This window comes from Salmo salar, chromosome ssa24, assembly GCF_905237065.1.
Source record: "Salmo salar chromosome ssa24, Ssal_v3.1, whole genome shotgun sequence".
Lineage (NCBI taxonomy): Eukaryota > Metazoa > Chordata > Actinopteri > Salmoniformes > Salmonidae > Salmo > Salmo salar.
The window spans coordinates 45591813-45608730 of NC_059465.1; the positions used below are offsets into that span (position 1 = coordinate 45591813).

Below are 16918 nucleotides of genomic sequence, written 5' to 3' on the forward strand. Positions count from 1 at the left end.
ACTACAAATACCTAGGTGTCTGGTTAGACTGTAAACTCTCCTTCCAGACTCACATTAAGCATCTCCAATCCAAAGTTAAATCTAGAATTGACCTCCTATTTCGCAATAAAGCCTCCTTCACTCATGCTGCCAAACATACCCTCATAAAACTGACTATCCTACCAATCCTTGACTTTGGCGATGTCATTTACAAAATAGCCTCCAACACTCTACTCAGCAAATTGGATGCAGTCTATCACAGTGCCATCTGTTTTGTTACCAAAGCCCTATATACTACCCACTACTGCGACCTGTATGCTCTCATTGGCTGGTCCTCGCTACATATTCGTCGCCAAACCCACTGGCTCCAGGTCATCTATAAGTCTATGCTAGGTAAAGCTCCGCCTTTTCTCAGCTCACTGGTCACCATAGCAGCACCCACCCATAGCACGTGCTCCAGCAGGTATATTTCACTGGTCATCCGTAATGCCAACACCTCCTTTGGCCGCCTTTCCATCCAGTTCTCTTCTGCCAATAACTGGAACGAATTGAAAATCACTGAAGTTGGAGACTTACATCTCCCTCACTAACTTTAAGCGTCAGCTGTCAGAGCAGCTTACCGATCGCTGCAGCTGTACATAGCCCATCTGTAAATAGCCCATCCAACCAACTACCTACCTCATCCCCATATTTGTTTTAGTTTTTCTGCTCTTTTTTTCACACCAGTATTTCTACTTGCACATCTATCACTCCAGTTTAAATTGCTGAATTGTAATTACTTCGCCACTATTGGCCTTTTTTTTCCCTTACCTCCTTACTTCATTTGCACACACTGTATAAAGATTTTCCTGTTATTGACTGTACGTTTGTTTTACTCCATGTGTAACTCTGTGTTGTTTTGTGTCGAACTGCTTTGCTTTATCTTGGCCAGGTTGCAGTTGTAAATGAGAACTTGTTCTCAACTTGCCTACCTGGTTAAATTAAATAAAGGTGAAATAAAGGTGAAATAAATAAATAAGGGTTAGGCATTCTGTATATTATAGTCTGGACATGGACATTTCAAACGTAGTCAATAAGTCAGATCAAATTAGGTAGCCTATCGATAAGGCCTAAAAAATCCAGTGTATATTTCTAATGAAACCACACCTTGTCTTAAATAGGCTATGTCTAAATACAGTTCAGGTACCATAATTGTTCCCCTTGGGCTATAATACAGACAAGGCAACATAGGCTGTGTTTACACAGGAAGCCAAATTCTAAAAAAATATTTATTTTTTTGTTTCTTCCACCAAATGGTCTTTTAAGACCAATCACATCAGATCTATTCAAATCAGATTTAAATTTTAAAAAAATTCCATAGCTGATCTGATTGGTCAAATGACCCATTTGTGAGAAGAGGAAAAATAAAGATCAGAATGGGCCTGCTTGTCTAAACGTAGCCTTAGACTATGGAGGTTTTTCTACGCACTTCCCATCTTTTCACAGGAGCTGGATGAAGATTCAATAGGAAGAGAAAAGAGGAACGCCCACTGTTATACTGCTCACAAATTTCTATCTTTTTTAATTCACATCACGAAAACCCGAAAACTTTCCAGATCATATGTGCAATTCTCCAGATATAGCAGAAAAAAAAGTGCATTGCACTGCATGTAGCCTACGTTTTCACCATAAACACCATAAATCTTTCTAATATTTTACGAAATACTAGGCTCCTGTCAATGTCGTTGCCAATGTGCGAGGCTGAATAGTTTGGTAGGAGAGTTTCTTACGGTAATCGGACGAGGGGTCAATCTTTGAAAATGGGGATGGATAGCCTACTTGAACAAGAAATATGAAGTATGCAGGTACTGTATGTGAATTGTGAATAATGAAAAAGCATGAAACAATAACTCCAAAATATAGCAAAGCACTCTCGGTAGACAATTTAAAAGCCCTTTATTTATAGGCTACTTGGCTAATGGCCAGGATAAAAAGCAGCACAGATGTGTTTCTGCTGTACTGGCCTTGATTAAGGGGAAGATAGGCTATGCTTGGTTTTCTATCAAATTTTACAAAATAGGGGGGGGGTGGGGGGTGGAACCAATAGTTTTGTTATGCTTCTAAATACAAGATTCACCAGCACAAAAAGTCACTTCTCTAGTCCCATGGACACTGTGCGTCATGGCTGGGAAGACCGTGCTTCTGCTCACTGTGCGTCATGGCTGGGAAGACCGTGCTTCTGCTCACTGTGCGTCATGGCTGGGAAGACCGTGCTTCTGCTCACTGTGCGTCATGGCTGGGAAGACCGTGCTTCTGCTCACTGTGCGTCATGGCTGGGAAGACCGTGCTTCTGCTCACTGTGCGTCATGGCTGGGAAGACCGTGCTTCTGCTCACTGTGCGTCATGGCTGGGAAGACCGTGCTTCTGCTCACTGTGCGTCATGGCTGGGAAGACCGTGCTTCTGCTCACTGTGTGTCATGGCTGGGAGGACCGTGCTTCTGCTCACTGTGCGTCATGGCTGTGAAGACCGTGCTTCTGCTCACTGTGCGTCATGGCTGTGAAGACCGTGCTTCTGCTCACTGTGCGTCATGGCTGTGAAGACCGTGCTTCTGCTCTCAATATCCACGGCATTATCAACTGTGTTACCGTTATTAAGACCTGCTGTTTGTAGGACTTACAACTTCCATTTTAGCGCTGCATGAAATTGTCACTTTCGCACTTGTTTTTAAGGACACACCTCAAATATTGCCACCACCTTGACGCACGTGAGCTGATGTCAGACATGTAAATTACCGAACCTGACGTTATGGCTAGAAAATACCAGTGCGTCAGTTTTTATGAATGTCGAAATTGCAAACTAACGTGCGTTTGACACACGCTCCTCTTTAGCGCCAGCCGAAAATAGAGCCCTGAATGATATTGTACTAATTGATAATTGATGAATCAGTGAGAAATCATGACTCATCATGAATCCTTAATAACTTCAATGACTATGTATTATATATATATATATACAGTGTGTTTGCTTGATTCAAAACAAAGTGAACAACTGCTAAGAGATAAATCTGTACGGAAAAAGGGAAAAAACAGCTTTCATTTAGATAGAACATGAGAGCATAGCCTAGCTTTACCTATACTTCGTTACCGTGGCTGTCCAGAACCAGAGCGAGCAGAGTGGCGTTCTTCATCTGACACAACAAGGGAAACATACGGTAAGAAGAGACAAAACACCACCAGTTAATTCTCTGTCTCTTATGGTAATAATAATATCCCACAGACACACTACACTACACAGCGTTAAGGCAATCTCACCGTCAGGGGAATGGCGTAATGCATGCCTTTCCAGGTTTATCCTGTTCAGCCATTGTTGCTAAAAGCTAACAAGTGTCCTTGTAAGCCATCACCAGGTCTTAGGCTAACCATCTGACTTGCTGCAGAGTAAATTAAAAGCTTTAAAAGCACAAGTAGCACCAAAAGCGTTGGCAGGACTCCATATCTACTGTGGTACTAACTGGTGCAATTTAAGTGAAGCATCTGGCTGAAAAAGAAGCAGGGAGGTAGAAAACCAATGCGTAACAAGGTTTTTCCTGTCCCCTCTGTATACTGCCTGCCTGGCATGCCAATGTCAGCTCTGATTCAGTAACAGTATTGTCATAGAACTCGGAGACGAGGTCTGATGCCTGACAGACTACTCTGTATGTCGAGGCTTCTCCCTCTGAGACGAGGCCTGATGCCTGACAGACTACTCTGAATGTTGAGGCTTCTCCCTCTGAGACGAGGCCTGATGCCTGACAGACTACTCTGAATGTTGAGGCTTCTCCCTCTGAGACGAGGCCTGATGCCTGACAGACTACTCTGAATGTCGAGGCTTCTCCCTCTGAGACGAGGCCTGATGCCTGACAGACTACTCTGTATGTTGAGTAGTCTCTCCCTACTGACGGGTTCACTGAGATTAGAATGTTACTGACGGGTTCACTGAGATTAGAATGTTACTGACGGGTTCACTGAGATTAGAATGTTACTGACAGACAGACAGACAGACAGACAGACAGACAGACAGACAGACAGACAGACAGACAGACAGACAGACAGACAGACAGACAGACAGACAGACAGACAGACAGACAGACAGACAGACAGACAGACAGACAGACAGACACACACAAGCCAAGGCAAGACAGGGCAAGGCAAGGCAAGGCAAGGCAAGGCAAGGCAAGGCAAGGCAAGGCAAGGCAAGGCAAGGCAAGGCAAGGCAAGGCAAGGCAAGGCAAGGCAAGGCAAGGCAAGGCAAGACAGGGCAAGGCAAGGCAAGGCAAGGCAAGGCAAGGCAAGGCAAGGCAAGGCAAGGCAAGGCAAGGCAAGGCAAGGCAAGGCAGGCAGATGGGCAGACGGGCAGACGGGCAGGCAGGCAGATGGGCAGGCAGGCAGACGGGCAGGCAGGCAGATGGGCAGACGGGCAGATGGGCAGGCAGGCAGACGGGCAGGCAGGCAGATGGGCAGGCAGGCAGATGGGCAGACGGGCAGACGGGCAGGCAGGCAGACGGGCAGGCAGGCAGATGGGCAGACGGGCAGACGGGCAGGCAGGCAGACGGGCAGGCAGGCAGATGGGCAGACGGGCAGACGGGCAGGCAGGCAGACGGGCAGGCGGGCAGATGGGCAGACGGGCAGACGGGCAGGCAGGCAGATGGGCAGGCAGGCAGATGGGCAGGCAGGCAGACGGGCAGGCAGGCAGATGGGCAGGCAGGCAGATGGGCAGGCAGGCAGATGGGCAGGCAGGCAGATGGGCAGACGGGCAGACGGGCAGACGGGCAGATGGGCAGGCAGGCAGACGGGCAGGCAGGCAGATGGGCAGGCAGGCAGATGGGCAGGCAGGCAGATGGGCAGGCAGGCAGATGGGCAGGCAGGCAGATGGGCAGGCAGGCAGATGGGCAGGCAGGCAGACGGGCAGGCAGGCAGATGGGCAGGCAGGCAGATGGGCAGGCAGGCAGATGGGCAGGCAGGCAGATGGGCAGGCAGGCAGATGGGCAGGCAGGCAGATGGGCAGGCAGGCAGATGGGCAGGCAGGCAGATGGGCAGACGGGCAGATGGGCAGGCAGGCAGATGGGCAGACGGGCAGATGGGCAGGCAGGCAGATGGGCAGGCAGGCAGATGGGCAGGCAGGCAGATGGGCAGACGGGCAGATGGGCAGGCAGGCAGATGGGCAGACGGGCAGATGGGCAGGCAGGGAGGTTTAAAGTGTCTTGAGTGCCCTTTATGAAGCTGGTACCTCTCTTCTTCTCTTTATGAAGCTGGTACCTCTCTTCTTCTCTTTATGAAGCTGGTACCTCTCTTCTTCTCTATATGAAGCTGGTACCTCTCTTCTTCTCTTTATGAAGCTGGTACCTCTCTTCTTCTCTATATATCTTGTTATTTGTTTCCCTGCACCCAAGGGAATTGTGCTTCAGTAGTTTATCGTAGGGCTGGCTGGCAATAAAGCTCTATACCCCCCCCCCCCCCCACACACACACACACACACACACACACACTCTCTCTCTCATAGCCATTTCTAGGTTAGACCTCAGGTCGAGGCTTTGTTGGGCCTAATGCGATTCTGCTGCTGGGTGGTTAGTGTTCCTTCCCAATCCTCTGCACTGGTCTGTTGTTCTATTGTCCAAATACAATAAACTTTGGAGGTGAAGTTGAATTTGTGTTTCACGGGAGTTTGAAATATGTTTGGTTCTATTTATATGTTTGGGTTTAAGTCATGATATCAGAGTTTTTCTTTCTAATTGATTTTTTTTTTTAAATATTTATATATTTGAATGTAAGAAAGATGTAGTCCCAGGTGGTATTTTAGATGCATGTCTACAGATACTGAAGACCTACTAGTCACAATATGCGTTTTGAATAGATGGCTATTTAGTGATCATTTGACATCATTCACCCCAAATGTAACCCTCTTACTAAAAAAAATAAAAAATATAAAAATACATTAAAATCCCATAAAATCTGATAGCCAACGTTCAAATGTTATTTTAGAATGTAATATAATTTCACATGCACAGTGACAAAACTGTAGTGTAAATTGTAATGATTATTAAATAATAGCCCGTTCTTCAAACGTATTCAATGGATTGAGATATTCTGTTAATATTAGGAGGTGTAACACATATGAAAGGCTAACTACAATCACTGAAGAGGAACGACACGCACATCTCTGCCCCGCTTACAAACCCGTTTTACACCTACCGAGTAGCCTGGGCTTGCTAGGTTACCAGGGCCCAAGGTCAGAGATATGTCCGTGACATGTGTTCAAGTGTAGTTTTAAAATGCATAATGGGGCCCGCTATTGTACAGTCACTTGCTCATAATCAGATTTAAAGCAGCGACATGGATTTAAGATAAATGCAACTGTCTACTGTTTTAGGGTATGGAGTGGGTACTGTATTAGGGTATGGAGTGGGTACTGTATTAGGGTATGGAGTGGGTACTGTATTAGGGTATGGAGTGGGTACTGTATTAGGGTATGGAGTGGGTACTGTATTAGGGTATGGAGTGGGTACGTTGCTTTTTTTAATGCGTAATGCTACGTGCCATATGCCAAATCAGCACAGACAGCTAGCCTATACAGGCCCCCACAGAATGATATAATCAACACATTTTCACTGTAGTAACTAACTATGAGAGCCTATAGCTTGCATTTCGTCTGTTTTATCATGGAATTTAGCATAAATCACCGAAGCATTGAACCAACACGCAGTTAAATCCACATATCAGTTGAGCCAACATGAGTATACTTCTAATCATAGTTATATATATATATATTTAAATTTAATCGACTTCCATAGGAAATCACTAGGCCTAAAACAGGTGTAAAATGATGGGGTGATTGCAGAACGAAGACCAAGAGAAGCGCAGACTATATTATAGACGTCGTATTGCTCAGTAACTGCTATCACAAATGTTATTTTTAACCGAGTCAAGTAACTTTTTAAAACACGGAACATTGCAATATAGTCCTAAGGAGGTCTTAAATAGTAGGATGAATTCAGCGTGAGGACCAAGATACATGCATACTATATCTGCCGTCATATTAGTGAAATACTCCTGGAGATGTATTTCTACATATGACGTTGTTTTATTAATAATATTTAAGAAAGGGACAGGACAAATACAATTAGGATAGATAATTCGGAGACCACGGTACAATCGTTTTTTTTCTTTTTTTACTTCAGTAAAGAAAAGTTACACAAAAAAAAAAGTGGCAAGTCTTTCAACAATAAATAATAAATAATTTTGTTTAACAGGAACAAACAAAGAAAGAAAAAAACGGTCATTATAACTTATAACTATACACATCTTTGGGAAAGAAAAAAAAACATATTCTTGAATGGACACAAACTCACACATAAAAGTCCCACGTAGCTTGTGGCAAAATAGAGGTATACCTTGTTGCAATGCTTAAGTAGGCCTACTTGGGCTTTATCAAGGAGCTAATAACAAAATAATTGAATAGGAATATTTGCAATCCCCTCCAAACGGCATCATATCAGGAGGAGAATCTCAGGTCAAGTTATTTTATAGAAACAGAATAGCCAGTCATTTGTTTGTATATTCAAACGTTATGCACAACAATGCGCAAATGTAGAACCAGATTTCATCTTCAATAATGAAGTTCATATTTTTCCTAGAGGTCCATGGGTCCAGGAGTGTATGTATGTATGATGTTGTATTATTATTTATTTATTTATTTTGTCAAACTGTTACCAGGAGTTTCCAACGGGCAGCACCAGTCATGGTTGACGTAGTGAGATCTACACATCTCGCTACGCATGAGTCGCAGACACTTTATGGTGCAGGCAGATGCGCTCTCCACCGCTCTCCACCGCTCCTGGAAACACGCACTTCTTCTAGGGCTCTATTCAAACCGTATAGCTGAGGTTCAGCGTTGCAGCGGCAATGTTCCCCGCGTTAGCGGAGACTGCATTCATGGTAATCGCTGCATATGTCAGCTAAATAGGACATTAGCTTGAAATGTCTATCGCGCAATATGTAACGCTTCAGCAACACAGATTGAATAGAGCCCATCGACTGCTCCATTGTCCTCTCATGTCCTCTTCTCCAGGGTTGCTTTTGCGGCGGGGTGGACAGACGGACGTATGACCGACATATGGACAGATCTAGATAGGTTAATAATCCATGATTGTCTTCACAGTGTAAAACTACAACCAGTAGTTGTTAAAGAGGCTTCGTGCAGTTGCATGAGGAGGACTCTCTTTAATCTCTCAGTTCGAATGAAATCAACAAGAGAGTGACATTTTTGTTTTTTTTCAACCCCGAGTCATTTTTGTTTCTTCTCTCTCTCTCAGTTGTCAGTCAGTCCGCCCTCCCTTTGCCCAACTAGCATCACTTCATCATCAGTCAGAAATATGACAATAGTCTAACGTAGTCTACAGTCGGTCAGCGAGGCCCTACGCCTCTATAGGGCTCGAAACCATGCTGTTGGGTGTGTCTGGAAGTTGGGATGACATCGAGGCCACTTCGCTCCCTGTCGAGTTGGAACCAGGTCCCCCCTCCGAAAAATGGACCTGAACAAAACAAAGGAACAATGTAATATATACGATTACATTATTCAACATATCAATTGAAATATATTTTAGGCAATACAATAGAATAAATCCACATATCGACCTCTATACGACCTATATTAATAGCCTAAATTACAGAAAATAATATCAAATATTAGAAACTTAAAATGACAATAACATAACTTACTGTAACTGTAATCGTTATTCGTGATTTCGTTCACACTGTCTACCAGACAGACAGTTTAGTAATATAGTACAGTCTACGGTCTCCTCTACCTGGACTCACCAGCTGTGTTAATGTACAGTCTACGGTCTCCTCTACCTAGACTCACCAGCTGTGTTAATGTACAGTCTACGGTCTCCTCTACCTGGACTCACCAGCTGTGTTAAAGTACAGTCTACGGTCTCCTCTACCTGGACTCACCAGCTGTGTTAATGTACAGTCTACGGTCTCCTCTACCTGGACTCACCAGCTGTGTTAATGTACAGTCTACGGTCTCCTCTACCTGGACTCACCAGCTGTGTTAATGTACAGTCTACGGTCTCCTCTACCTAGACTCACCAGCTGTGTTAATGTACAGTCTACGGTCTCCTCTACCTAGACTCACCAGTACAGTCTACGGTCTCCTCTACCTGGACTCACCAGCTGTGTTAATGTACAGTCTACGGTTTCCTCTACCTGGACTCACCAGCTGTGTTAATGTACAGTCTACGGTCTCCTCTACCTGGACTCACCAGCTGTGTTAATGTACAGTCTACGGTCTCCTCTACCTAGACTCACCAGTACAGTCTACGGTCTCCTCTACCTGGACTCACCAGCTGTGTTAAAGTACAGTCTACAGTCTCCTCTACCTGGACTCACCAGCTGTGTTAAAGTACAGTCTACAGTCTCCTCTACCTGGACTCACCAGCTGTGTTAATGTACAGTCTACGGTCTCCTCTACCTGGACTCACCAGCTGTGTTAATGTACAGTCTACGGTCTCCTCTACCTGGACTCACCAGCTGTGTTAATGTACAGTCTACGGTCTCCTCTACCTAGACTCACCAGTACAGTCTACGGTCTCCTCTACCTGGACTCACCAGCTGTGTTAAAGTACAGTCTACGGTTGCCTCTACCTGGACTTACCAGCTGTGTTAATGTACAGTCTACGGTTGCCTCTACCTGGACTCACCAGCTGTGTTAATGTACAGTCTACGGTTGCCTCTACCTGGACTCACCAGCTGTGTTAATGTACAGTCTACGGTCTCCTCTACCTAGACTCACCAGTACAGTCTACGGTCTCCTCTACCTGGACTCACCAGCTGTGTTAATGTACAGTCTACGGTCTCCTCTACCTGGACTCACCAGCTGTGTTAATGTACAGTCTACGGTCGCCTCTACCTGGACTCACCAGCTGTGTTAATGTACAGTCTACGGTCTCCTCTACCTAGACTCACCAGTTGTTGAAACGCGGGTTGATCCATGTCACTCTGCAACGCGAAGTCACTAAGGACCTTCCAAGGCGGCTGGTAACTCTGCACCTCCACTGGGTTAGCCTGCAAACCACCGTCGTGTCTCTCCGGGCTGGCCGCTACCATCGGAGTGCCCGTCATTCCCTGGATATTCTGCAGATAGTCCCAGAGAAACTGATCGTCATATAAAGTTTAAAATTAGCACGTCAACATTAACCCAACAACATAAACACAACATTAGGTATTTAGAATATGATTGGAAATGTTTATGCATAGCGATCATGTTGACACGTGTGTCTGTGTGTGTGTGTGTGTGTGTGTGTGTGTGTGTGTGTGTGTGTGTGTGTGTGTGTGTGTGTGTGTGTGTGTGTGTGTGTGTGTGTGTGTGTGTGTGTGTGTGTGTGTGTGTGTGTGTGTGTCTGTGTGTGTGTGTGTCTGTGTGTGTGTGTGTGTCTGTGTGTGTGTGGCCTAAATAAATAAAAAATAATGGCAAGTTATGCGCCTGCGTGTGGATATATCTCACGCATCCACAGGCAGACGTATAGGACCGTGTCTCCGTTTCTATTTCACCTCAAATTATTTCATGAAAACAAATGACCAGACAAGAATAGAAGTATTATAATGAAACAGTTACAACAGCTACCAGCATTTTCGACCGATAAGAACACCACTGTTTTGAATCCTTTATTTAAATAAAGATCAGACAGGGTCCTCACCGTTTTGTCGTTGGGCTGTTGTTGCTGTAACTGTTTCATCAGAATACTCCTCTTCTTGTCCTTGCAACGCTTGTTTTGGAACCAGACCCGGATGACTCGGGGACTGAGACCCGTCATCTCGACAAGCTGCTCCTTCATTAGAGCGTCTGGTCGGGGATTGGCGTTGTAGCAGGTCCGCAACGTGTGGAGCTGTTTTTCGTTAAGAACAGTCCGAACGCGTGTGGTCTTCTCCGGTTGTTTGTGGACGTGCGGTCGGAGCACGGGTTGTCTGGCTGATATTGGTTCTGCTGTTGAGAAAGAGAAGAGGAAATACAAAATCAAATATTATTTATCGACACTTTTAACATCATGGGTATATAAAGACACTGTGTTGGATACTAAAATTGAGATTACAAAAAACGTACACTCTGAAAAGTATACCAGTACAGTAACTCATGGTAGCCTACAATACAGCACCTAGTATGGGAGTATCCATTCAGCGTGATGTTATCCGGGTCTCATTGGTAATGTGTTATTACATCAGCTATCAACCAACCCTATCCTTGACCTATCATTATCACTGCTGTTCGCATTTCAGTTGTCCAAACTTCTATTAGGCCTACATTTTTTTTCCATTGAAGTCACTGAGCGTTTGGGACAGTAACATGAAAGGTTGCTGGATCGAATCCACGAGCTGACAAGGTAAAATAAAATACAAAAAATAATCTGTCGTTCTACCCCGTGAGCAAGGAACACGCTGTTCCACCGGGAGCGGAAAACGTGGATGTCGATTTTAGACAGCCCCCCCCCCGCATCTCTCTGATTCAGAGGGGTTGGGTTAAACGCGGAAGACACATTTCGGTTGTATACATTCAGTTATACAACTGATTAGGTATCCCCCCCCCCCTTTCCCATTTGATAGATAGTGTCTAAAATGTCATTTAAATCAACAACAAGAGAAAGAGCATTGTCATGTATCATAGTTTATAGAGATAGCCTACCACTGGGATTTTGAATGAACACCTAACGTCGTTACCTTATTACGCATGGATGGGCTATACTTAGATATTAGCCTATATATCATTTATTTTTTATTTTTTTACTTTTAGTGAAAGTGCATTCATGTCACTTTTAGCATATATGTCTTAATTTGCTTGTATTGGAAAAGGGGGTCAATATTTTGCTGCGTTAAACGTGGACCATGACGCAGGCAATGGGAAAGAGTGAACTGTCAAATACGTTGTTTAAAAAAAAAAAAAAAATGTATTTATAGATACATAAAAGTCGAAAAGGATTCTCACTAGATTGGTACAATACCTTTTAATTTAATAATTCAATTAAGAACGAAGTCTCGTCAAAATATTGCTGTGGCCATCTGCCCGAGCTTCGGTTATCTAGTCTGTTTTCCAATCCGGCCATAACGTCAGCACTAACTGTGACTATCGGTTACACATAGGCCTAACATGTATGCAGTCTGAGGAAATAGTACATTCGACAATATAAAGTGCATGGCCAACTAACTGGGCTTGTCTAATTCACCCTAAAGAGCCACATAATACAATCACATCATATATTGTGACACGTTTACATTTAATCTAGGCTGTAGGCCCCTTAAACTTCAGTACAAACACGATATATCATTTTCATCTTTATATATGTAGACTGGCGATACTTCCGAAACATCTAACCAAGTCAAACAAACAAACAAACAAACACCATTTATATCTGAATTCCCTAGGAGGGCCTCATAATTCAACTGGAACTATGTAAAGAAAGCCGTTGTTCACATATTCTCCCTCTTGTGAGGTACCTTGACAAAGAGCACTAGCAAATGCGAATGATTTCATAAGTGACATGCACCACACTATTGACCTAATAATAATCAAATATATACAATACAATACAAATATATACAATGTATACAATCACAAATTAGGATTTTTTTATTTTTTATTAATTAAAGGTTTAATTAATACATTTTTTTTTTTTAATCCTCATTTGTGATTCACAATAACTTCGCGCCGCTTATTGTATCAAGTAATGTAGGCTATATATATTCATGACATATATACAACTATATTAGCCAATAGTAACGTAGGCTATATATATATATATATTCATGATTTATAAACAACTATATTAGCCAATAGTAATATAGGCTATATACATATTCATGACATATAAACAACTATATTAGCCAATAGTAATATAGGCTATATACATATTGATGACATATAAACAACTATATTAGCCAATAGTAATATAGGCTATATATATATATATATATATATATATATATATATATATATATATTCATGACATATAAACAACTATATTAGCCAATAGAAATGTAGGCTATATATATATTCATGACATATAAACAACTATATTAGCCAATAATAATGTAGGCTATATATATATATTCATGACATATAAACAACTATATTAGCCAATAGTAATGTAGGCTATACATATTCATGACATATAAACAACTATATTAGCCAATAGAAATATAAGCTATATTCATGACATATAAACAACTATATTAGCCAATAGTAATGTAGGCTATACATATTCATGACATATAAACAACTATATTAGCCAATAGAAATATAAGCTATATTCATGACATATAAACAACTATATTAGCCAATAGTAATGTAGGCTATACATATTCATGACATATAAACAACTATATTAGCCAATAGATGCGCAGATCATATTCAGATGATTCCAGAATGTATTTAGAGTTAAACGTTTTCATTGAAACGCAGCCCCTTACTGTTGAAATAAACTCGCTACATCAAGACAAGATACTCCCATGAAACGTTTCGTGGTATCTGTTTATATATATATATATATATATATATATGTTTATATATATATATATGTTCGTATTGTGTTACGGACATTGGAAAAACGCAGACCAATTAAAAAAAACGTTTGTATCGACGATGTTACTATACATTCATCGGTGTCTTTATGTGCTCAATATAAACAGCCTGTATTCACAAAGAATGCCCGTTGTCTGAAAACAAAGTTTTCAACTAATACATCATCAACCAAATGACCAAACACCAACAACACATATACAAGCCAACTGAAAGCAACAACAACAACAACAACAACAACAACAACACACCCCTTGCCATTGATATAAATTGTTAACCTACCTGCCATTTGTAAAGGTCTGGCCGGGTGGAGGGGGCTGAGGGGGTCTCCGACGCCCATTGTTGCCCGCTCCACGACGTCATGGTCGGCCCGGCAGAACAAGCCATCCTCCCTCAGAGCGAACTCGTCCCCCGGGATGAGCTGTCGGCTGCAGGCCACACACCGAAAACACTCGATATGGTACACCTTGGAGCGAGCTCTCATCACGAAGTCATTCTTGCTGAAACCGATGTTACATTTAGCGCATTTTATCCCGTATAACCTAGAGAAGTGGTTAGGAGAGAGAGATTGGGTGACCGGTTAGAGAGTTAGGCTAATACTGTCTCTGGGCAGCAGACATAATAGGACAAGCAGAAGGGCATCTTTTATTTTTTTTTTATTAAAGCAGGAATGTTAGGCCTGAATATTTAGTTATGTTTATACCACATGAGATGACTTGAAACTCGTGTAAAATAGTACATTAGTAAAAACAAAGCACAGATCTATTCTGTAGTAACAGAGAAGAATGGAACAAATATCATGAGCGTAGAGGACTAGACCTAGTATAACTCTAAATATTCCTAGAAGACTCATTGTAACATTATTATGATTATAATTATTATTTATATTACACGCGATAAAGCTACAAATCATTAAAAAAAAAAAATAATAATTTAAATTCAATTGTAGACTAGTTGTAGGTCGTCCAATGTATTTGGCCAATTATATGTTATTAAAATCGGATCTATTGACTCACGTTATGGTCATCAATGCAGCAAAATAATATTGCTGTAAGGTTACATTAAATAATATGTTACTAAAAAATAAAAATAAACGTTTGTATTGAATATGCTAACGTGTTCAACATGTAGCCTCATGTTCTGTCATAACTGTATTAGTCCTGATGTGGTTTCAACAATATATTTATTTTCTTTTTATCAATACAAAACGTAGTTGTGGTTTATTGCTGTAACTTTATGATTATAATGGCAATATAATAACCAGCTCACATGCAATTATGCTAATCATCAATATTAACCCTCATGTAGTCTGAAAATATAAAATATATATTTTTAATAGTAGAATATCTAAATATTACCTACTTTAAAAATATAGTTTTTCCCGACCATTCAGATATGATAGTAAAGGTAAAATAAATGTTCACGTCCCATGTATATCCATGTTATGATAAGATAGACAGTTAATACGTGAAATGTGTCAACCAGTCAATCATAATAAACTATGTTTTTCAACCACTATGATATTCATAACATACAGCTCTTACCTGACATAGTCTCTTTTACAGTAGGTTTTCCCGTCTCGGACAAAGCAGGTACAAGACTCGTCCAGATACTGATTACACTCCGCACACTTCAAACAGGCAGCGTGCCACTCGAGGTCCGGAGAGACCCGCAGAATATACTGGTCATGGATCTGGTCCCCACAGCCGACACACAGCGAGATCAGCCGCTTTTCTGGAGAACCAAGTCAGGAGAAAAATATTAGAATATATATATATATATTAGGAGGATTCTAAGGATTATATTGAGTATAATGACTGTCCCATAGTGATGTCGTCAGGAGAGGGTTCTACATTTGCCGTTGAGAACAAACATCTATTCAACAAGGGGAAAAATACTATAATCGACAAAATGTCAACAACAACAACCATATTATTAATAATAATAATAATATAATAATAATATGAATTACTTATTTGTTTTAATGTATTATATATAATATACATTGGTTATGAACGATAATACCATTATTTATGAACATTCTATAGACTAGTTTTAAATGCGCACTGCTAGTCAATGATCTAAAGTAACTTTACAGGCATTGAAACGGCGTATCCTTGAGATCGGAATTGTAAAGACAATTCGGGGTGTGAAACGTTTTCATTAAATGGAACCTGCTACGACAATAAACTTTGTACAAACACGGTGAGAAACTGCAAAGAAAACAAATCCGACTTACAAATTAGTCTAATTTAGCCTCAGTTTTGCATCACTTACTATATAATAGAATAGAATAGACACTTGATTTGAATGGTATCCCGAGCCAGAACCAGCTCCACTTACTTTTCGGTGGATCCCCCATATCGCCCATGTCCAAGAAGTAAGGCGGCGTAAGGTCCACTTTAAAAACGTGGTGCAACAGTTTTGAAGCTGGTTGTTTTTCCTCCGGACTGCGGGTATAGAGCAGTCGCCTGTGTACCGACCGGTGCTGGCTGATTATTAACCGGGTGTTGCAGCCGGACTTGTTCAGCCGCAGAGTAGCTGTGTTAGTCGGTGGAGAAGGGCGGCGGGAGGGGGGGTGGGTGTGAGAGTCTGTTCTCCGGTGCCTTGGTCCTTGTGCTGCGATGGTGCACGCTAGTCTCTATCTCCCACTCAAACTCCCTTGCGCCAACTCTACTCTATCGCCATCGGGCTGACGTAGGACACCGAAACGTCATCTTTATTGGGATGCTGATTGGTTATGAAGAAAGGAGCAGCTGTTGCTGTTCGCCCAGTCCAAGTACATGTCTACCCGGCTTCTATTCTGTATCAGATATACCTCAATACAACTACCGTCCTACCCGGCTTCTATTCTGTATCAGTCCAACTACCCGTCCTACCCGGCTTCTATTCTGTATCAGTCCAACTACCCGTCCTACCCGGCTTCTATTCTGTATCAGTCCAACTACCCGTCCTACCCGGTTCCTATTCTGGATCAGTCCAACTACCCGTCCTACCCGGCTCCTATTCTGTATCAGTCCAACTACCCGTCCTACCTGGTTCCTATTCTGGATCAGTCCAACTACCCCCTCTCGGGTGCTATTCTGGATCAGTCCATATATCTTTTTTTCTACATTGTCATTGATATTAAATTATGAATTTGCATTTTCGAGTCCACAAAACACAGTTCAACAAAGCCATAGGTTACGAGTCTCCAGCATATTTTTTCGACGGTAGACTACAGCCTACATGTTTGGGCATGCCATTTTATATAGGCCTGTTACGATTTACGTTATTTCTTTTGGACAGGGAATCAACGTAGCATGCAAGGATGTATAATATACCTTATCTGGGTGATCACCCGGGGCGGCAGGT

The 16918-nt window shown here is 42.2% G+C and overlaps 1 protein-coding gene across 4 annotated transcripts; it reads right to left on the reverse strand.

The window, feature by feature from the left end:
• Positions 1-7060: 7060 nt before the first annotated feature.
• On the reverse strand, positions 7061-16164 carry LOC106595156 (insulin gene enhancer protein isl-1). 4 transcript variants are annotated; one of them, XM_045707029.1, is made up of 6 exons: positions 15908-16164; positions 15109-15298; positions 13847-14106; positions 10695-10978; positions 9964-10152; positions 7061-8525 (listed from the first exon to the last, which is right to left on the reverse strand). In XM_045707029.1, exons 1-6 carry the CDS (start codon positions 15933-15935, stop codon positions 8409-8411), a joined length of 1068 nt encoding a protein of 355 aa, XP_045562985.1. In that variant the 5' UTR covers positions 15936-16164; the 3' UTR covers positions 7061-8408. The 4 variants fall into 4 exon arrangements, with proteins under 4 accessions (XP_045562985.1, XP_045562987.1, XP_045562986.1 ...); XM_045707031.1 differs by having other exon boundaries at positions 9964-10131; positions 15908-16163; XM_045707030.1 differs by having other exon boundaries at positions 9964-10131; positions 10695-10981; positions 15908-16163.
• Between the last annotated feature and the right edge of the window lie 754 nt (positions 16165-16918).

Excerpts from the sequence above, each read along its gene's own strand:
- LOC106595156 (XM_045707028.1), bottom strand. The coding sequence starts at position 15,935 with ATGGGCGATATGGGGGATCCACCGAAAA. Across the intron at positions 15,299-15,907 it reads TATGGGGGATCCACCGAAAA|AAAAGCGGCTGATCTCGCTG; the intron begins GTAAGTGGAGCT and ends TTGGTTCTCCAG. Across the intron at positions 14,107-15,108 it reads TGTAAAAGAGACTATGTCAG|GTTATACGGGATAAAATGCG; the intron begins GTAAGAGCTGTA and ends CCACTTCTCTAG.